A 22,657-nucleotide genomic window follows, 5' to 3' on the forward strand; every position below is an offset into this window, starting at 1 on the left:
AGGTCCCTGGGACAATTAACTAACAAACCCACGAACCAAAGAGGGAATAATAATTTTCGTCGCACACGCGGCCAAAATTCCCAGAGGGGTTCTAATTACTCACAGGGGCAAAGTACATCATGGGGGGGAAACCAACAGACTACCCAAAGTTACGCCTGAGGTAACAAGAGGGGCCATGGAAGAGGGAGAGCCAGCCCAGGTAGAGGCGGTATGCCTCCCAGCAAACAGTGACGCTCCACTCGGGGTCCCTTCCCTTGAATCCCCAGTAGGGGGCGCGCATTTCCACCATCACCCAGGCATGGGAAGGGATCACCTTGGACAGATGGGTGCTGTCCACAGTGTTCGCGGGATACTGCATCGAACTGTTGGAGCGTCCCCGCAAACCCGCCAAGATGACAAATACACTCCCATGACCACCAAAAGATCCTCCTCGAGGAAATCGTCAATCTTCTCGCAAAGGACGCGATAGAGCTCGTCCCGCGCAACCAGGTAAACAAGGGTATTTATTCAACTTACTTCCTCGTAAAAAGATCTGACAATGCGCCCAGTATTAGACTTACGCCCTGCAAACAAGTATGTCAAGCCACAAACATTTCGCATGACTACACTCCATGAGGTAATCCCCCTCCTAAAAAAAGGAGATTACTTGGCAACATTGGACATGAAAGATGCCTATTTTCATATTTCATGTTCCCAGCGCACAGAAGATTCTTGCGCTTGAAGGTGGACAGTCAGCACTACCAGTTCAAGGTGCTGCCCTTCGGTTTAGCCTCGGCTCCAGGGGTATTCACCAAGGTACTGTTGGTGGTGGCGGCGCACCTATGCAGGGAGGCAATCCCAGTGCACACTTAACTGGATGACTGGCTCATCACGGGGGAGACCCCAGTAATTTGCAGATCCAACATCCAAAGAACGATCGACCTCCTTTTCGAATTGGGTTTCTCAATCAAAGAGAAAAAAATCAAGCCTGGTGCCATTCACCTCCAACAATTCCTAGGAGCTGTTCTAAACACTCAAGAGGGGTTAGCCTTTCCATCAGAGGAAAGAATTTGGAATCTACTACTGAAAATTCCTCTATCATTCCGGTCGCCAGATAAGGGTGCGCAAAGCGATGTGTTTGCTAGGCATGATGGCGTCATGTATTTACCTGGTTCCCCACGTGTGCCTGCGCATGCGACCCATGCAGGAATGGTTGGCGAAACAGTGGTCTCAGGCAAATGGTCAGTGGGACGATCTAGTGGTCGTTTCGCCAACACTGGTACAAAGTCTTCGCTGGTGGACAAGAGATAACCTGTCAATCCAGAGATACAGGCGGTAGTCACTACGGACGCGTCCCTGTCAGGGTGGGGAGCACACCTCCTTCACCACACAGCTCAGGGTCTCTGGTCTCGCACAGTGGCCAGGAACCACATCAATCTGCTAGAACTTCTGGCAGTCTTCAGAGCGCTTCGAGCGTTTGAACCCCACCTGTTGAACCTGTCAGTGCAGATCTTAACAGACCGCACTACAGCGATGTTTTACATAAACAAACAAGGGGGCACTCGTTCGCAAAATCTGTCCAGGCTTGCCCAGAGAATTTGGACATGGGCACTCAGACGGAACATTTACCTGTCACATCAACATGTTCCAGGGGATCTCAATTCACTAGCGGACCCTTTGAGCAGAGATTCCCCTCCTGGAAGAACACGAATGGTGTCTACACAAAGAAGTCGTTGGAGACCTCTTCTCACAGTGGGGTTTCCCCACTATAGACCTATTCGCCACAGGTGAAAACCGACAATGCCCAGGATTCGCATCCAGGTTCCCCCAGCCAGGCTCCATGGGGAACGCTCTATGGATGAACTGGTCGGGGATGTTTGCCTATGCTTTTCCACCAACCCCTCTGTTGAGGTAGGTGATCAACAAGATGCACAGGGAATTGATGACGTTCATCCTAGTTGCTCCCATGTGGGCGAGACAACCGTGGTTCCCGCACCTGCGCAAACTGGCACTGTGCGAACCCATCAGACTCCCGTGCTGGCACAACCTACTATCCCGCCAAGAAGGACAAACCGTGCATCCTCAACCCGGCTCGATGAACTTGGCAGCATGGCTCCTGAAGTCCTAGAGTTTGGCCAACTCAAACTAACACAAAGATGGATGGATATCCTGAAAGAATCAAGGAAGCCAAACACAAGACACTCTTACTTTGATAAATGGAAGAGATTTGCTATTTGGTGCCAGAATAAACAAATCAATTCAGTTGATTGCACTCCTTCCAATATTGTCACCTACATGCTCCACCTGCTGGACGCAGGGTTGGTATTTAATTCACTCAAGGTACACCTGGCGGCGCTGTCAGCCTACACCACCTCCCATAACAAAGTGTTGTGGTGGAAAGTACCAGTGGTTAAGGCCTTTATGGAATGGGTAAAGCGACTCCACCCTCCAATTTCTAACCCACCACCTGGATGGGACCTTAATGTGGTGCTTGCTAAACTCAGGACCCCCCCCCCCCCTTTGAACCCATGCATAATGCTAGTCTCAAACACCTGACCTATAAAACTGCCTTCTTAGTAGCCATTACATCCATAAGAAGGGTCAGTGAGATTCAGGCTCTGTCAGTGCAGGATCCTTTCTTTACTGTTCGTAAGGATAAACTGGTTCTAGGATAAACTGGTTCTACAAACTCAACCTAGGTTCTCATTTAAGTTCATTTCAAAATTACATGATAACCAGTCCATTGAGCTACCGGCCTTCTTCCAAGAACCAAGAGCTCTGGTGAGGTGAAACTACACACATTAGATGTGCGAAGAGCGGTCCTCTACTACATATACAAGACCAGACCACTAAGAAAGACAGATCAACTGTTCGTGTCCATAGCTACAGGCAGAGAAGGAGATTGTGTCTCTAAAGGTGCCTTCTCGAAATGGATAGTCAAATGTATCCAGCTGTGTTACTCCCTTTCAGATAAAACTCTGCCTTTTACGCCAAGGGTCCACTCTACAAGAGGCACTGGGGCCACTCTGGCTTTCATTGCAAATGTACCCCTTACCATCATTTGCAAAGCAGCTACATGGAGCTCAATTCACACCTTTACTCAGCATTACTGCATTGACACTCATTCCAAGAGTGGGACAAGCGGTTCTAAGACATTTATTTGCTCATGACCCTTCTCGCATCCCACCTCCTCCTAACACTGCTTGCTAATCTATGCACAGCATGTGACCTAAGCAGATTCCACAAGCCTCAAAAGGGATACATTACTCACCGTAATCGTATTTCTGATGCTTGTATCTGCTTAGATTTACATGCGCCCACCCTTCCTCCCCCCTGAGAGAAGGCACATGGATGCTTGTAGTTTTATCTATCTGCTTGGATAATCTGTACTCGCGCTACTCCTCATGTCAGAAAAATAACAATCTGAGGGACTTCGACACGTGAGGGATCATGGGTACAGTGGACGTCACACTAGGGATAGTATTACTGGCACGCCCCGTCGACGTCCCTTTTTGAGTTTCGAAAAACTGTAATACTCTGCAGCTTCTACTATGCACAGCATGTGAATCTAAGCAGATACAAGCATCATAAAAACAATTATGGTGAGTAATGGATCTCTATCTCTGTGGAATTAGGGGAGGAGAGAGTTGCGGGGGCGGTCGGGGTGAGGAAGTGGTCTTGTGTGGTAGATGGGGAGGCAAGGTTTGGATCACGAATGTAAAATCTGGTCAAATTAGCTTCGAAGTGCTTAAGCAAAGAGCGCGTTTTAAAAGGGGGTCTATGAAAACATGTAGGACCGCTGCCTATACCTTACTTTTCACAGGAAGTGCCATCTTCTTTCTGACTGTTTACTGAAACTCTACGGACAAAAATTTTGACCTGTCATTTATTGTAATTACTGAATTAATTGTGCACACTTGGTAAAATGTCCTGCTGACACTGTTCTGATATTAAACTTCAAATGTTTAACACTGTTAAAGAAGTCCTTCTCAAATCAAACACTGAAGATTCTTTTTAAATAGCTAATGCGTTTTACTTGTAAAAATGTTTGCTACTGAGGTTTTGTCTTTTAGACTCTTTTTTATAATACTTGTATTTATTTGTAGCAATTACATGCACTGTGGAGCTTTTTTTTATATACTTGACTAGTGAATAGTGTGTTTCAGTAAATAAACTCTGTGAACTTCCCAGAATTATGTTTAAACTGTACCTTGGTGCCATCTCTCTCTCTCCTTCCTCTCTCCTGCCTGAGTGAAGCCCAACCTGCTCATGCACAGCTACCACTGTCAGGCAGAACTAACTTGGTTGAAACCCTGCAAATGCACAGCAGTTTGGTGTTCACAAGTCCTCTGCAGAGGACTTGTAGAAAAACCACCAAACTGTCCAAAGCACCTCCTTTTGCATCTACAAAGAATCCAAAAACATGATCGCTAGTGCTGCAGGAGAGATGCTAAAAATGGTTTTATTTTATTATTAGAACTTGAACTTGATTAATGGTAACTCACTGAAGGAAAGACCTTTCTGCTCTTAATTTACTGTAAAAAGTCTTATGGGAGAAGACATTTGCTATTTGCGTCCTTTCCCATGGTCTCAACTGGTTGTAGATTTTACTGGGTTAGGCTACAGTTTTTTAGTACTCAATTTGTGGGCAGTTTCCATTTGATATCAATTTGATCTCAAGCAGAACTCCGAGCCATCACTTTGGCATTTCACTCAAAGGGCAGGTACAGAGTCTATAATTGTAGGTATCTAGTGAAAGTCTTGGTGTGGAAAATGTCACTAAAGGGCGATATTTACTCAAATGAGCATCCTGACATCAATCCAGCACTTAACCAGTTTAGGACTGGAGTTTAGAATAGTAAATGCCACCAGTCCTAGAAGGTGCGGGAAGGACTTTTTATTTTTTTTTATTTTTTTTTTTTTTTTTTTTAAGAGTGAGGAAAAGAAAAATCATATATTGGATCAAGTCATTATACTCTGGCCCGACAGCAGACGTTGGAACGAATGGCATGAGATCTGAAGACTTTGAATGAACTGCAACAGGGTTCAAGGCAGGGGTGTCCTTTATCCCTGCTTCTATTTGTGATTGCAATTGAACCATTAGCGGCTGCAATTCGACAAGGAATAGGTTCTGGAGGAGTGAGACAGAAATTATGGCTCTATGCAGACACCTATTACTCGTGCTGAGGGGCCTGGGAACTTCACTACCAAATCTTATGGAGCTTATGTCGGATTTTAATAGTTCCGGTTACAAGATCAACTGGGCAAAATCGGAAGCCAATGCCGTTAACGAGGCGTTGTGATAAGCTAATGTTTACCTCTCAAGGTTTCAAATGGTGCTTAGAGAAACTTTTTTTAAATAATCTTTATTGGCTTTTAATGACAGCTCAAAAACCTACACAGCCCCGCTCCCTCCCTCCCTTTCCCCTCCCCGCCCTCCTGCCCCCAATATCCTGCCCCCAACACATTGAATAACTTAAATTTTAAGAGTAGAAACCAAGTCATCCCCCCCTCCCCTCTCCAATGTCCGAATATATCCTCCGGGCTTCCATACCCTCCAACAGTCGCAGCATATCGTCCGCCATCATCCCCGGTTCCTCTATGGGTTGGAAAAGTCCATTACTAATTCCCAGGTTCATATCTCCCCCCCCCTCCCCTCCGCTCATCCCCCCTCCCCTCCCTACCTATACTTCTTCATGGCGGTTATAGGTCATTGTCAATTGACGGGTCATTTAGCAATTGGGGCCAATGGATCGTTACATTCTCCCTGTCCATCTCCGGGTCTATCTCCTGCGAAACCTTTAATTCCGCCATGCCCCACCTCCGCACATCGTTCCGCCATAGATTATTCGCCGGACCCTGTGGGCATTTCCATGCTATCGCCATTCGGCGCTTAGCCAGTATCAACAGAAACCGGCCCATTCTATTCTGTATTTTGTGCCTTTCCCCCTTGGTAACTTCCCCCACAAACAGGTCTCTGGACTCCGTTCCCATCTGGTCTCCAAAAGCTCATTCACTCCCTTGAGGACCTCATCCCAGAACTCGGCTATTATCCTGCAGTCCCATATCGTGTGCCAAAACCCTGCCTGCGCTGTGCCGCACCTAGGGCATTCGTCCAATAGCTCCCCATTCATTGCGTGGAGTACCACCGGAGTCCCATATGTCCTATGTAAAATATTAAATTGAACCAGCTGGAAGCGGGCATTCCTTGATGTTTTGCGGACCAATTCCCAGACCTGCGCCCATTCCTCCTCCGGTATTTGACGTCCCATGTCAACCTCCCACTTCTTCTTAACCCTCAACTCCCCCTCTGAGTTCCCCTCCCGCAGGGCTTTATAAATCCTCGATATGCGCGCCCTACCCCCCAGTCTGCTCCAGCAGAACTGGGAGCACCAGCAAGACTCCGGCTCCTCTGGAATTCCTGCCCACATCTCTGCTAACCTACGAACCACTGCCCCATATGCTAAGAAGAGGCCCTGTGGTAGGTCAAACTTCTGCCACCATTCCTCGCAGGTAAGTAGTTTCCCATCTTCAAAAAGGTCCCCCACCTTCTCACATCCCTTCTCCTGGAGCCTCTGTTTCCCTACCCTCCCAATCGCCCGACAGAGCTTCTGGAGCTTCTGGTCCACCCCCCATGGGAAGTTACTCTCATACGCCCTCCAACTCCCCTGCCCCCCACATAATTCCTAAACGTTTCTCTCACCGCCTCAAATACTACAGTTCTACCCCTATCCCCAGTGGGTGCCAAAGCAATTAAACCGGCCTGTAACTCTGCGGCAGGTGCCCTATCAATCCCTTAAGGGCCTCCCCACCCAGTTGGTCCCATAGCAGCACTGACTGCAATTGTGCAGCCACAAAGTACTGTTCATAATTTGGGAGGCCCAGTCCCCCCTCCACCCTATTCCTCCTCAATATGTCTAGAGACACCCTCCTCCCTGTACCCCACAACAGCTCCCTAATCTTAACGTCCAACATTCTAAAGAACACCTTTTTGGCCACATATGATATATTAGTAAAAAAATAAAGCAACCTTGGCAGAATCACCATTTTGCATAGCGCCACCCTGCCCTTCAGAGAAGGGGGCAGAACCTTCCAAAACTAGACCGAATCTCCTATTTTCGATAATGCCCTCCCTGTGTTGTGTACAAACGTGTCCACCATCTCATGGAATACCCGAATCCCCAAATACTGAAATGATTCCGTCTCCCATTTTATTCCCAACTCCGTGATTTCACTAGATCCATAATGTGGTGCAAGAGCGAGATGTTACCGGATGTATTCCTTCCCCCGATGAACCCACATGGTCTGCATGGACCAAACCTGGCGCCACCCTTGTGAGCCTGGCCGCTAGGATCTTCCCCCAAGATTTTCCCATCCACGTTCAACAGGGAGATGGGCCGGTACGCTGCGCAGTTCCTCGGGTCCTTTCCCTCTTTAAAGATCACTGATCACTGCTTCCCTCATCGACTCTGGGAGGGTAACCCTCTTGAAAAGCCTCCTCATACACCTTTTGGAGCTGCGGCACCAGGAGGTCAGAGAACACTGCATAAAACTCTACTGGGAACCCGTCACTACCCGGCACTGTGCCTCTTCTCATGGTACGGATCGCACAGTGAATGTCCCCTTCCCCGATCGGGGCCTCCATTTCTTCCCGTTGGTCCTTCCCGAATTTCGGTAACCTCAATGACTCCAAAAGATCCTCCACTTCCATGTATCCTCCCACACTTGTGTACAGCTCCTTATAAAATGCCAAAAAGGTTTCATTGATCTCTCTGGGTTCCTATTACCTCCCCTGTGCTTAACCTAAGTTGGGTTATAACTCGATCCGGGTGTTCTCTACCTATCAGCCAAGCCAGCGGCTTACCCACCCTGTCCCCCTCCCCATGCAGTCTAACATCCCGCCTACTGCTGTCAAAGAAAGACCGCTCTGCCAGAGTACCCTGATAAAGTTCCAGCTCCCGTGCCAAGGGCTCCCCCACCTCTGCGCCCCTCGCCACCTCCCTGTCTAGTTCAGCCACTTGAGCCTCTTGTGCGGCGTAGCGTATCCAGGAGCCGCTTACGCATCCCTACCGTCGAACACTTCTCTCTGTCGCCTTGAAGGCCTCCCAAAGCACTCCCCTAGACTCCACCGAACCCTCGTTCAGCTCGATACATTTGAATCCCTTCTCTAAGCTCACCCACAAATGCCCCATCCCGCAACGCCTCCCTTTGCAACTGCCACAACCTCCGCGGGGGCCTCTCATCGCCCCCAAACAACGTAGCTACCAAGGGGGAATGATCCGCCACAGATACATCGTCTCGCCAAAATGCCTACAATGTTCATTTCCTGTGCAATATAATCCAACCGCGAATAGGAACTGTGTACACCAGAGTAATAAGAATACCCCTTTCCTCCCCGTGCTGCTCCCTCCACACCTACACCAAATCGAGTTCCTGCATTATCCCACGAAGACTGCACATCATATACCTCTTAGACACCCCCTACTTCCAGACCCATCTAGCCGCTCATCCAGGTGACAAAATCTCCACCCCAGATTATCATGTTCCCCCTATACGCTCCCATCATGCGAAGCACCGAGAGAAAATATTCCATGTCATCCACATTTGGCGCATACAAATTAACCAAGCAGACTGCCCCGCGCTCCCATGAGCACTGCGCAAGTATCGTCCTGCCCACCTCATCCTTTAAATTGCCTCCACCTTCAATGGTACCCCCCTAGCACCCCAAATAAGCACACCCCTAGCCTGGGTTGAATGTCGTACCAATTACTTGCCCCCCCACATTTTTCCCAGCATCTCTGCCCCCCGCATGAGTCTCCTGTATCAAGGCCACCTGTACCCCCTGCCGCTTCAGGAACTCACTCTACGCCTCTTCTGGTAGCTCCCCAACCCCCGAACATTCCATGTCCCAATTTTCAGACTCCCCGGCCTACCCATCTAAGAAGTTGGTGTCTTCACTCAAGTTACCCCCTCATCTCTCCCAACATCTTTAATACCCACACCCTCCTCCGCCCCTACTCATACCACATACCTGATTGCTGCTGTGCCAAACCTCCCATCTCCTCCATATACCCAGTCTCCCCCCCCCCCACCGTGCCTGTCCCCAACCTGGCACCCAAACGCCCAACCCTCCCCCACCCCAGTACCCCTCCTACCCTACCCCACTCTGTCCCCTCCCCTCCCCCTCTTCAACTCCCAAACCCCCCAACTACCATAGGAGAGCCCACTTCCCTGGGGACCCAACCTCCCCTCCCTCTCTCCCCTTAACTGCGGACCCTTTTGCTTGCTGAGCCCCACTTCCTCCCCTTCCCCGGGGTTAGCCGCCAATATCGTTGTTTGGTCTGGGGGGACCACTACTTTCCCCCTGCCACCTCTCCAGTATCATATCCTCCCCGCTCCCAGATAGGTCAAACCTACGGTGCTAGCTTCTGTTCACCGTCCTCCCGCCTTATTCCCTGCTCCACAACGTCTTGGCGCACCACCTCCTTAGGACCCCTGATTGGAGGATCCACCTTTTGCGACCTCGTGTCTAGCCAGTCCCACACCTCTCTTGGGGATGCTAAAAAGCAAGACTACCCCCCCCCCCCCCCCCAACAACACCACCTTCAACTTCGCCAGGAAAAACATCATATACTTCAAGTTAAGCTCCCGTCGCCTACCTCTCGCAGCATCATATGACCACGCTGGATGTGCAGCGCCAAAGGAAGATCCGCAACCTAGCGCCCCCAATCTCGTAGTGGCCCACCCTGCGGGCGTCCTGCAGGATAGCATCCCGATCTCGGAATTTCATAATTTTGGCCACCATTACCCTCGGAGGGGCCCCTGGCGGTGGGGGTCGGCCCGCGACCCTGTGGGCTCTCTGTACCGTGAACAGGACACAGACCCTTAATCCCCAAAGTCTTTAAGATCAGCTCTTCTACGAAAAGCTCGGCACTTGGGCCCTCCTCCCTCTCCGGTATTCCAACCAGAAGGATGTTATAGCGTCTGGAGCGCCCCTCCGCATCTTCTGCTCTAGCTTCCAGCACCCGGGCCACTCTCACCAGGCCCACCACCTGGTTTTTTTGCTTCTGGACCTGGTCTTCCACCGTACTGACCCTCTGCTCCACTTCCGTCACTCTTTCACACACTTTACGAATGTCCGCCCTCAACAGGGATACGTCCACTCCCACCTCTTTGATGCTTTCCTGAGGGGTGGTCCTGGAGACCTGTATCGCCTCCATTAGCGAGTCCAACGTTACCACATTTGCCTCCCCTCCTGCAGGTCCCTCCCCTGTCTAGTGCACAGGCCCATCTTGCCTGTGCCCTCTGTCTTTCACCTCCACATACTTTTCCATTTGCTGCTGGCTTTTGCCCATGGCCAATTCGGCAGCGAATCTCGCCCCTCGGCCGCCGAGTCCTCAGCTTGACACTAAAATCCCAAGATCAGCACTCGCAAACACCTCGTGTCACCAGGGAGGCCCACTCCAGAACAAACCAGCTCCTGCTGGTGTCGCAGCACAGTACTTTAGGCCCTCCCCAAGGTGCACTCTTTGAAGTCCACTGTGTCTTGTCCTAGAGGGGCCACCAGGCGGCAAAACTCCTAAAGTTCCTTGTGGAGGCTCCTATCGCAGACCCCAGTGGTGGGCCACCCGGCTAGCCCTCAGCCCGGGTCCCCAGCCCCTCCAACCCGGCTGCGGCGGCCTCCACGTCCCTGCCTCACCGCTCCCCCCCCCTACTCTATAGCCTCAGGGGAGCCTCCGCCACTCCAGTCCCGGTGACACTGCGCCAGATCACTTCCCTTTGTCCACCGTGGGGGGGGGCGCTCACCCCTCCCACCTGCCTTGCGCCTGCACCACCCAGAGAGACCTGGGGGGGGCCACTCCTGAACCCCCTACTTGCCACAAACAGGAGGCTCCCCTCAGTGGGATCCAGCCAAGGTCTGCGTCTCCTCCGACCCGACTCACACGCCGGCTCTTCCTAAGCCCCTCCACCTTCTCCAATCCCCCTGTGGCGTACCTCCTTCTCCTCGGCCCCTGCCGCGGGGCCACGCCGCAGTCTGCAGCCTGCGGGCTGATGCCGGTCCCCAGCCCAGGGGTGCCGGTCAGTTCCAACAGTCCCGGGCGGCACTCCCCCCTCGCCGCCTCCCTCCTTCCACCCGGGCTCACAGGTTTTCAACAGGGGGCAGGTGGGGGCCTCCCAGTCCTTCGCAGCACACTGACTCTGCCGCCTCTAGGTTCCTCTGACACGTCGGAACCGGACCGCCGTCCCCGCGCCTCTCCTCTATTGCTCGCCAGTTGACCACACCCCCGTGCCTAGAGAAACTTAATTACTTGGGGGTCTGGATGACAAATTGGAAGGAATGGCACTGGAGAACATCAAGGTTCTAAGCACATGACTTGAGCAGGATCTAGAGAGGTGGAAATTACTAAATCTATCTTTATGGGGTAAAGTCAATGCACTTAAAATGATTTTGACACCAAAAATAACTTGCGTACTGAGCATGCTTCCATTGGATGTTGGAAAGAGGTTTTGGAAAGAATTAGATGCCCTTGTACAGAATTTCCGATGGGACAAGAAACCCCAGAGATTGAAATTATGGAAATTGCAATTACCGCAGGAGAGAGGTGGATTGGAGGTTCCAAACATTTATGCAGATCACCTGACGTTTGTGGCAAGATACTACGTACCATTAATGAAAAAGAGCCGGATGAGTGGTCCAAGGCTGAAGTATGTCTATTAGGGCCTTTTACCCCGAGAGCTATACGGACAATCGCATCAGTATGAGGAACTAAGGTGGAACCCCCAACTCCATTTTTGAGAAGCTTTTTGAAGGAGTTTGTGAATTCTTTGGGAGAAAACACATTCAAGAACCTTGAATTATCCATATTGTACAACCCTAAAATAAAAGTAAAGGGGAAACACTTTTATGGCCAGATTGGATCTTGGGTGGCGTACAATGGATTGGATATCTGAGATGCAATGGTAGATAACTGACACAGGTGAGGGAGAAATCTCAAATACAAAATTGTTCACAATATGATTACCTAAGACTTAGTAAGGCAATTGGGGGACATGGAATCTGAGGAGGTGTCTGATTTCAGAGCCCGATTTGCCATGGCAGAATGGAAGGAGGGCTAGCGAGTAAATATTACAAACGGATTGTGTCCAGATCAATGGACAATAGTTCACTAATGGAATAATGGACAAGGAGATTGACATGTGAGATGACTAGAACGATGGATGCTGGTCTGTAAACATGTCCTTAATTTCTGTAAGCCTGGGCGAAAGATCGCATCAGATTAAACTCCTAAGTAGGGTGTTCTGGACCCCTGAGGGATTGTATAAGGGAGGTCTCTCTGATATGAATGATTGTAGGGGATGTGTTCTGAGTGGGCACCCTGGAACACATGCTCTGGGAGTGTGTGAGTGATTGCTGGAGGAGACACCATCATTTTTAACAGTGTGCTAGGACAGACCTTTGTTTACAATTTCAATACATTAATTCTTGGTGATGACGAGTTACTGATTGACCCAAGTACCTCACAGCAAAAATGGCTATTTAGAGGTGCCTTAGTGGCCAAGAGGATGGAAATTGAGACTAACTCCGGAAATAAATGTTTGGATGGACGAAATGTTAAAATTGGCTGAGATGGAAAGATTGATTTATTTTATCGTTTGAAGAGATCTTAGATTTTTTTTTTTTGGAGAAGATGTGGAGTAGATTCCTGAACATGTACTAGCTCAGTAAATACTTTCGTTGTGGGGGAAGGGAATGGGATTACACGACATATTGATTGTATATTGTATCTATAAAATATTGTAAAATGGAAAAATTGCAAATAAAAAAGGAACATAGAAATCACCTCCCAGATTACCTTTCCCGGTGAAATTTTCACATAGAAAATAATTGCGCTACCAATACTTGGATCTCTTTGCTTATGCTTTGCATTGCATACTGTTGATTTTAATGACGGGAATGCATGCGCTTTGCGACCCCAGTTCACCTTTTTTCAGAACCCTGGATGTTTAATATGGTTTTTGAAGATTCAATTGATTAAAGAGTGCTTAGAGATTGATTCAGGTTGGTCCCTTTTTAATTTCTGAGCGAAAAAAATGTGGCATTGCAATATTTTGTTAAGTAATATTCCCCCTCTGGCTTTCTTCATACTACATAGATTTGCTACTATATTATGAATGGCATCTATTATTGTAAATATTGTCCTAACATGTTTAAAATCCCAACTCTTTTCACTTTGCTAGGTGAACCTGAAGACCTGATGGTCCAGTACTTCAAAATGTTTGGGGATAAACCTTGCTGTTTTACAGACCTCAAGGTTTTTGTTGATCTTCTATCACCCAGCAAGTATTCAAATGTAAGTTCTTTTGTACACAAGCTATATTTCAGTGGTGCTATAACCTCTGTATAAATGCTACAAATGCTAGTATACTTTGCCAAATAGGTAATTATTTCAGTAACGAATAATAGCGCCAGAAGTTGAATTAGTAGTACCTTGTTTGTACGGTGTCCTGCTCTCCATATGTAGATTTAAATAGTACTGGTATTCACAGTCCACTTTCCATCAGCCACCTGGATATCTTGATCAGATTTTTTAAGTGCACAGTGCATAAGCTTTCTCCACTGTTTAATTCATCTCCCAGTTTCCTGTTAATCTGTTTAATTGGTCCTTGTTCAGTTTGAGGTTATCCCAGATCTTCGCTCAAATATTTGACTTCAACCCCAGTTTTTACTCTTATCCCTAAATACTCTTGACAACTGGTTTTACAATGTTCTTTGTGCTATTCCGAATGAGTTATCACTGACTCGCGTGCCGCAAACACATGGCCTGGGCGCCTACTTTAGCACATTTTATTTTTGAAATCCCTTACAGGCGCCTGCTGTGATTTTCAATTTGAGACATGTCAAAATGGAAGTGCTCTTGAGATAGTCTGGCTGGCACTGGATCATTCAAGACTAATCTAGGAGTCCTGGCCTGAGGTGCTGTAAATCTGATTCTCCCAAGGTTACCCACTTTTGGAGCATGCATCTGTGCCCTTCCTCAAACTTAATCTGGGCTCAAGGATTCTGGAAAAGATTGTTGTGAATCTCTCCTAATACAGATGAATGCAAAAGCTGAAGCAAAAATAAAGCACAACTAAGTGTCCAGGAGCTAGGTCAGTTTTACCATGGATCCTCAGATGGATTTTCATAATCAACCCTGTGGGCTGATTCTGAAAGGCAACCCTTTTCTTGTAAAGCAGAAAAGACACAAATGCCTAGCTAGACTCCATCAAGGTAGTGTGACTGAGCAGTAAGGCGTATACTTGGGATAGTGTGCTTGGTTGATGAAAGGGTTCAGTTGGGCAGACACAGAGCACTCTTAATAATGCATGCTATGCAGAATGTATAAGAATCCAGTAATAATTATTAAAACTTTGTTAGGGAGAATTCTCATTTCTGTGCTAATTCTCTTCAACCTTACAGAGCCCCCCAGCTCTTTTGCTGGGCTTTTAGGACTTTTTAATTTAAACCCTGGAGTGAGTGAGCCCTTTTTCTCTCTCTCGTGTTTGGACCTGATTTGGATTATGGGTTTCCTTTGTTTATGGAGTCTGACAAACTCCATAGGCATCTACCTTTTGTATGGTGACACCCAGCACCTTCATTGCAGTGTCACAGATAAATCCTTTAGATTTCTCTTAAGGTTTAAATAACTTTTCTTGTGTGAACTACCGTTCCCAAGAATGTTAAGTGAAATTGACTTTACTTACCTTTTCTCTTTGTAGATCCAGCACACACCATATCATGTGGAGTGCTGGGGGTTCTTAGTAGCCCCTTTTCCTACCCACTCATGTTACGTTGTTTGTTACCCTCACTACTTTAAATGGATGGTAGCAGTGGTATAATTTTCCTACCATTGTGCTTTTCTACCGCAGGCTGAATCCTCAGCTGCAGTGTTGCACCCATGGATGACCATTTTGTTGAAATGGCCCCGGTCTTCTTTATTTTGCCATTTTCTGTTTGTGAGGCCTTTCTTGGGTTTTATTCTGCGTGCCAAACTAGAGGTTTGTTTTGACTTTGGAGGGCCTCAGTACTGAAACCCGCCTCTGGCTCTAGTGTGTCTGGAAGGGCAGGACGTGAGGAAGGCTCCAGAAAGTCCCCTGTCCTTTGTGTCTGAATGCACCCAGTCCTGTTTGGCTGGCTGTCCGTCCTTGCAGAACAGCCACCCTGCTGTTTGGGTGACAGCTAGGCTGTGCATGAATGGGAGAAACCTGATTAAAAGGTGAGGGGTTTGGGGACTGAAGACAGTTGACCACTGAGAAGAACAACCCGATGAAGAAACAGTGAACAAAGCTTGCTGCATTCTCCTGGACCTTTGAATTGCCTGGTGAAGCACTGCTGCTGTGCTGAAACTCCTTTTTCTAATCGACAAGAGAAGCTCCGGAAGGGACAACGTCTTTTGGGTTAGTGGGAACAACCAACCCTGAGACTAACTCCACTGGAACACCTTCCCCGACTGGCTGTACTTCTTTGATGTTACAGGAACACTGAGTGCCAGGGGTTGAGAAATCCATAGGTGAGTGCAATGTCTGTGATCTGGCCAGAAGCTTCAGCGGTCTTCGCAGAACACTCCAGAAGCAGGACAACCAGAGTTACAGTCCCCTCACCAAAGGTAGTTTTCTGTCTTGGGGGTACTTAGCTCAGTGTCTGTAGCTTGCTCTTCTCAGTTGAGACTTGCAGTAGCTGCTTTGCTAGAGTTGATATTAGCTCTAACTTCCACGAGTGTAACAGCTTGTGACCCTACAGTGATTTTTCTTCAACAAACTCTCTAACTTTGCAAGAGTTTTACCATCTAAGAAGTGCCTCCGCTCCATAGACTGTCCTCCAATTGACTTTGGCTGTCCTGGCTCCCTGCAGACTGTTCTATTACATTTGACTTTGGTACTTACTCTCCCTCATAGGTGATACATTGGTTTTAAACTAATATTGCTGGGAAAGGTTTTTATCTGGTATGTTATGTTTGGCATTTATATAGAGCTCTATACATCATTGGTATGATTAAAGTGCTGGTACGTTTAATGCCCTCTGGACCACAGGTCAGTTGAATGAGTTGTCGAAGCGTGCTTGGGTGCAGCTGATGTAATTGCTTTATGGTCGCTGCATTCTAGCATTAGGTGTGGTGGTATTGGTATCGGTTCAATGTGTGCAGTCTGGCGGGTGGACGCCAAGACTGGGTTCTGGCTGCGTTAGGCCTGTGGGACGCTTATGGGTGCAGGTAGGCCGGTTTTTCGTGGGATATAGCTGCGTTTTATTAGAATGATGAGATGTTCATGGGATAGTGTTCGTATGTGAGCAGCTAGGCAGAATTGATCGAGGAGTGTAGTCGCACTCAAATTGTATGGTGTAGAGTAGAGAGTAAGCATAGTGGTATGATATGATGGTTCATTCACACAGCGCCCAACACAATGCGATTCTAAAGCGTTCAACAAGGAAAAACGCAAAGACACTCCCACAGGCCATGAACAGCAAGAATGTGAAGACTAGCCACTGCACTCAGCCTAGCGACACCCAGACAGTGCAAGTGCCAAGACATAGACGGGAGGGAACGGTACACGGGACCGGAGGGCTGGAGCACAGAACAACATCGTAGGGGACCAGGGGATGGGGCATACAGTAACGTCATGGAGGGGCGAGAGGGGGCTTGGGGGCACAGAGAGACATCCAGAATGGGCTGGGGGGTGGGGTCGGTTGGGTGCGCAGTGCAGAGATTTTAAACAGAGCATCTGGGGATTCAGTGAAACATGGGGACCCGAGGGGTTGTGGGTTCACAGCGACTTCAAGGGGGAAACGAGGGGCTGGGGGCCAACAGTGACAGCACATCACGGGGAAACAGAGGGGCTGGATATACAGTGACATCACAGACTGGAGGGGTAGGGGCACACAGGGGCATCATAGGGACTAGAGGGGGCCGGGCATACAGCGACAGGACGGGGTACCAGAGGGTACACAGCTGTCATGATCTCTGCTTCCAAAAGGTCAGGGTTTTCCCAACTCCCTTGGAAGCAGATCCATAACCCAGGTTCCGAGTGCCAACCAGTCCCAATTGGGACCTTTTGGACCCAGTCCTGGCGCCGGTGGCACCAGGCTCATAAATATGCCCAGTCCCAGCGCTGGAAGCGCCGGGCTCATAATGCTTGGGTGGACTTACCTGCAGCAGACCATGCTGCACTTGCCTGCCAGTTGAGCCTCTGATCCTCTTCTGTTTGGAACTACTTTTCCTGTTGGGTGGGGCAGGAGCCACTCCCTAGATTCAGAACACTGGAACTCTTCTGGAAAGCAGGAACTCTTTTCTTACTAGGCGTGGCTGTGGAAGGAGACACCTAAGCACTACAGGAGGCTATTTAAAACACACCCGATGGATGAATCTTGCTTTGCGTTATTCTGCATCCTCTGCAGCAGAACGCTCATCGTGTCTTCTGCATCTGATCCTGGGCCTAAGGAAAAAGGCTTACCATCCTGAATCCAGTCTTCAGCAACACCTATAAAGACAAAGAACAGGTTAGCATTCCGGCATCTGAAAGGCAAAGGCTTACCTACTCTTCGTGCGCTCCGGAGGTCTTCACACTGCATTCCGGCATCTGAAAGACAAAAGCTTACCAACTCTTCGCACGCTCCGGAGGCCGTCGGCGCTGCATCTCGCATCTGAAAGACAAAACAAGGTGCGTTTAAAGACATTGGGGAACTTTAATACTCACATGCCATTACTCCTTTCCACATCTAACCCAGTGGGTATCCCGGCACCCTGCAGCTGCTCCGAACTTGTACCTGCAAAATAAAAAGACAGAGCGCTTTGTGAAGCTGGCAACAAGCGCTTACTTACGTGCTTCCAGGCGCTTCTATTCATCACACGGGCTCCATCTTCAACTCACTTCAGCCCGTCATCCGCCATCGCCGGAACCCTGAAAAACAAGAGACATCATTATTAAAGACTTTAAAGACATTTGAGTTACTCGAAACTTACCGTTCGTGCAGTTAACGACGGACAGCAGTCCTCTGAAGTCAAGAGGCCTGCGCTACGTATCCAGTGAAGAAACTGGCTACAGCACCCTGCCCCGAGGCAGATGGAGAGCTCGGCATTCACTTACCTAAGGTGAGAGGGTTAACCTGTGGGGGTCTACAGGAGAGGAGAAGAGGAAAGAGATAGGGACACCCCAATAACCCCAGTTCATTAACCCCGTATTTTCTATCTGCAGACATCTTACTCTGCACGTCAGGCATACAGGGCACAGAGGTCCAGCCCAAAGAGCCAATCGGGTGCTGCACATCACCTTTGAAGATACGGTAGTCGCCCAGTCAAGACCGGTGCCTCTGCGAGAATCAGGTGAGCGTTACAACAGCAACATTAGGGGGAACCAGAGGGCAGTGGGTGCACAGCGACAACACAGGGGATCAAAGGGGCACAAAGCGACATCACAGGGACTATAGGGGGCTGGGCATAGTGTCCGCACAAGGGAACCAGAGGGGTTCACAGCGACAACACGGGGAGCCAGAAGGCAGGGGCTACAGTGACAACACTGGGGCAAGGGGGCTGGGGGGCACACAGGGCACAGTGACATCACCAGAACAAGAGTGGCTGGGCATACAGTAATAGTACGAGGGGGCGAGGGGTACACAGCAACAAAACGGGGATCAAAAGGTGGCGGGGTACATAGCGACATCATGGGGGATGAGGGGGCGTGGGTGCACACAGTGATGACACCGGGGACCAGAGGGGCTGGGCATATAGAAACATCACGGGGAAACTTGAGGGGACAACACTGGGAAGTAGAGGGGCATAACGACATTGCAAAATTAGAGAGCGTCTTCATTGATGACAATGTTGGGACTTTAATTGAGCATCAGTCATTGGGTTGCCAGGGTTTCAAACGCTTCAGAAGGTCGTGGTTGGTATTACAAAAAAAGCTTTGCGGAATGTAATATAGTCTTGAGTTTGTCGAAATATGGGGGGGGGGGGGAGTGAGTGCCACAGAGTCGGGGGCCAAGGTTGAGAAGGCAGATTCTCAGATTCTGACAAAGTTGGAGGTTGGATCACTAGGAGGAGGGTAGTGCTTAATTTTAGGGTGCGGGATGGGAGGTATGGTTTTATCTTTTCTTGCAGTTATAATGGGCTGGTCTTGTGCATTGGACAGTGAGTGATGCACAGGGTCTTGAAAGTGGCCCTTCGTCCGACTGGGAGCCAGTGGATGGTTCGGAGAGCTGGAGAGATGTGGTCTCTCAGACGCAGGACAAGGAGCAGTTTAGCGGCAGCATTTTGTGCTCTTTGGAGTTTAAGGTGGTATGCCGGGGCTGCTAGGTATAGAACATTGGCATAGTCTAGTCTCAACATCACAATAGACATAACTGCAGCAAGTCTGCTCGGGAAGGAGAGGTAGGGAAAGATGTGTCTGAGGAGTTTGAGATGGTAGTGACAACATTTTGACACATTGTTGATCTGACGGGAGAGGGTTAGGCCAGAGTCCATAATGCAGCCAAGGTTTTCTACTGTGGCGGTGGTGGGCCCAGGGATGGGGGCTATGGGAGTGGATATTGTGGAAGGGCAGTTTTGCTGCACACAATGATTTCGGTTTCAGTGAGGTTTAAGAGGTGGTGGTTTGTCATCCATCGGTCAACATCTCGAGGTTGGGCTTGTGGTTGGTTCCCGAATTGGGTATTCTTAACATGATTTGGGTATCATCAGTGTAGTTGTAGCACAAGATGTTGTGCATGCGGATGATTCCAGGAAGTGTGGTCATATAGAGGTTGAACAGGAGAGCAAATAGGCATGCGCCTTGCAGTATTCCAGTGTTAACCGAGCAAACAGCAGACACAAATGGGGAGAGGAGGGTTATTTGTTTTCTGTTGCTGAGGAAGGAGGCGATCCACTTGAGCGCAGTGCAACGGATTCCAAGGGAGTGTAGACGGTCAAGGAGAACTGAGTGGTTAACTGTCAAAGACTACAGGGAGATCGAGGAGAATTAGTGCAGCGCATCCTTCAGAGTCTGCAGTGACCTTTAAGATCATCCAAGATCAAAGTTTTCATTTCCATGTCGTGGTCTGAAGCCTGATTGTGCGGGGTCGAGGTGGTTGTAAGATTCTACAAAGGCTTTGAGCTGGGCGTATGCTGTTCAGTCGATTGAGTTTTGCAAGGAATCTGGTGTTCGAGATGGGTCTGTAGTTTTTGGGATCAAGCGGGTCGAGGGGTGGCTTTTTAAGAGGCTTGACATGTGCTATTTTGAAGGCATCGGGGACGATGTGAGAGATGAGTCATTTAGTATTGCTCTAGCATGTTCTCCTGCGCAGGTAGACTAGAATATTTCATTTAGGACAGAAGTGGGGCAGTTGTGGAGGGGGGAGACCCAGGCGGTTTGCTGGCAGATAGTAGGTTAAGAAACTCGTCTGTGGAGATGGGTTTGAAGGAGTCGGACGTTGGGAATAGGAGGTCAGGCGATAGGGTGAAGGGGGGGGTTGTCGGATTGGTCAGTTGGGTGAGGTGGGACAGTTTAAGGGAGGTCATTCTGTCAAGAGCTGTGCTGTAGGAGTGTAGGGAGAGGGAGTCCCACAGTGATTAAGACTGGGCGGATTGGGTAGAGGTGCAAGTGGGTTTGACAAATTCTGATCTGTTTCTGTGGAGTTCTTTTCTGCAGTTGCTGCAGTTGAGAATTCGTTTGTTGTAATAGGCTTTTTTGGCCTTTCGGACCTGGATCTGCTGAGATCAGTTTTAGATGCTAGCCATTTGCGTTCCAGAGTAAGTTGTTTTTTTGCATTCCTCAGGTGTGACGCAAGTGGGTGAGAGGCATTAGTGAGTCATTGAGCCTAGAGTCAAAGGAGTCAATGGTTAAAGCTCTGTCTGGGACGTGGGGGGCGTTGTAGGGGATCTAAGAAGTAGGGCTTCGGCAAGGTCAGGAAGGATCTTCACTTTGTTCCAGCATTTCATGTCTTTGGGGGAGGACAGTGGGGTGTGGGGGGCAGGGCAGGGGTGAGGATGACAAAGTGGTCGGTCCATGTGAGTGGTTTGGGGCGAGATATATAAATTTGGTCATGGGAGCTGAAAATTGCATCCAGGGTGTGCCCACGTGAGTGGGTTGGACCAGTCGTATGAAGGGAGAGGTTGAGTGCATTTAGGCTGTCGACCAGTGGATGGGTCATGGGGTTGGTGGGAATGGCCAAACGGATATTGAAATCGCCAAGGCGTGTGAGAGGGGTGATTTACTTGAATGGTGGCTATAGAATCACAGAGGTTGTTGGTGAAATGTCTGTCGTAACCAGGTTGTCTGTTGATGAGTAGGAAGGTGTGTGAGAAAGTGGGGCGTAGCAGGAGTTTAACTAGAAGGGATTCGTATGAGGGAATGCATGTCTTGAGATTCGACGAATGAGACGGAGAAATGGGAATTGAAGAGGACTGCCACTCCGCCTCCTCTGGAGGGTCTATTGTGGGGGGATGAGTGAGTAGCCAGTCGGGCGCTTCATATGCAACAGCTGCAAAGTCACCGCAGAACCAGGTTTTGTTGATAAAGACGAGGTCGGGCTTGTCACAGGACAAGAGGTCGGAGATGCTGTCTGTTTCTTGCATCGGAGTAGCCATTAAAAAGGTTGCAGTTGACTTTGTGAGGGGATGTGGTCTTAGTCAAAGTCATCGGAGTGGGAACATGAGGCGCTTGGGAGATTGGAAGGGAGGAAGGTGGAACATTCTGGGTCGCTGAGACAGGGTGCGGTGGGTTAAGGAGGAGGCAGAGTGCCAGTGCATTTTGATTGACGGGAGATGAGGCTATGTCGGTGGAGGCTGGGAAGAGTAGGCGGGTGGAGGAGGATATGTGAGTGGTGTGGGTAGAGTTTAGGGGGAACAGGCGAGTGGAGAGATGGTCAGTGGGTGTGATGGAGTTTAGGGGGCTAGGAATTGGGGTGAGTCTGCAATGAGTCGGAGGTTTTGGTGTGCAGGGTTAGAAGTCGAGGTGGGGTGGAAGCAGGGTCAGGGCTGGGGGGGGATTGTGAGGGGGTAGGGGAGGGAGAGATTGGGGGGCGTCGGTTGAGGTGGAGTCGAGGAAGAGGACCAGTCCTCTTAATCTTGTGGGTTTTGGTGCTGTAGGGTGTGATAGACGTTGGGGGAAATCAGAGGGGGAGGCAGATGAAGCTACCATTCTTGCGAGGGCGAGACAAGCTGCTTTCAATGAGGGGAATGGATTTGAAGGGGTTGGTTTGTTGGCAGGGGTTTAGAAGCGGTTAAGTGGGAGGGGGTGTGTCATGGGGTGGTGGTAGAGAAGGGAGTTCTCCGATGGGTTAAGGGGGAGGGACTAGAGGGGCAAGGTTGAGTGGAAGGGAGGGAGGGATGTTCCTTGGAAGGGGCAAGGAAGAGGTGGATTTGCACTGTTTGTAGCGCCCCTGGCTTGGGAGTTCGATAGGGGGCGTGGTGTCTTGATGTGGGGTATCAGGGAATTCTCCATAGGTGTCACAGGTAGGATGGAAGACGATGGGTTAGGGTGGGAGGGGCGGTGGGGAATAGGCTTCTGAGAGGGGAGGTGATTGGCGTGCCAGAGTGCACCTCTGATTTTATAGTTGGATGCGGGGTGGTGGTAGGAGAGTGGGCAAGCGGCGTCGGGGTGTAAAGTGCGAGGGGTGGTGTCTAGGGTTGTGCTCAGGGTAGGAGTCGTGAAGGTGGGTGCTAAAGCG

General features: G+C 49.4%; 1 protein-coding gene across 1 annotated transcript in view; it reads left to right on the forward strand.

Moving 5' to 3' along the window:
- The window catches only part of NAA25 (N-alpha-acetyltransferase 25, NatB auxiliary subunit), a 1,586,429-nt gene that overhangs the window by 372,700 nt on the left and 1,191,072 nt on the right, over positions 1-22,657 (forward strand). The window contains exon 11 of the mRNA XM_069619501.1: positions 13,219-13,331. Within this exon, the coding sequence (XP_069475602.1) occupies positions 13,219-13,331 (113 nt within the window). The remainder of the gene's footprint in view (positions 1-13,218; positions 13,332-22,657) is intronic.

This window comes from Ambystoma mexicanum, chromosome 10, assembly GCF_040938575.1.
Source record: "Ambystoma mexicanum isolate Mex_15411 chromosome 10, UKY_AmexF1_1, whole genome shotgun sequence".
In the NCBI taxonomy this organism is placed as follows: Eukaryota; Metazoa; Chordata; class Amphibia; order Caudata; family Ambystomatidae; genus Ambystoma; species Ambystoma mexicanum.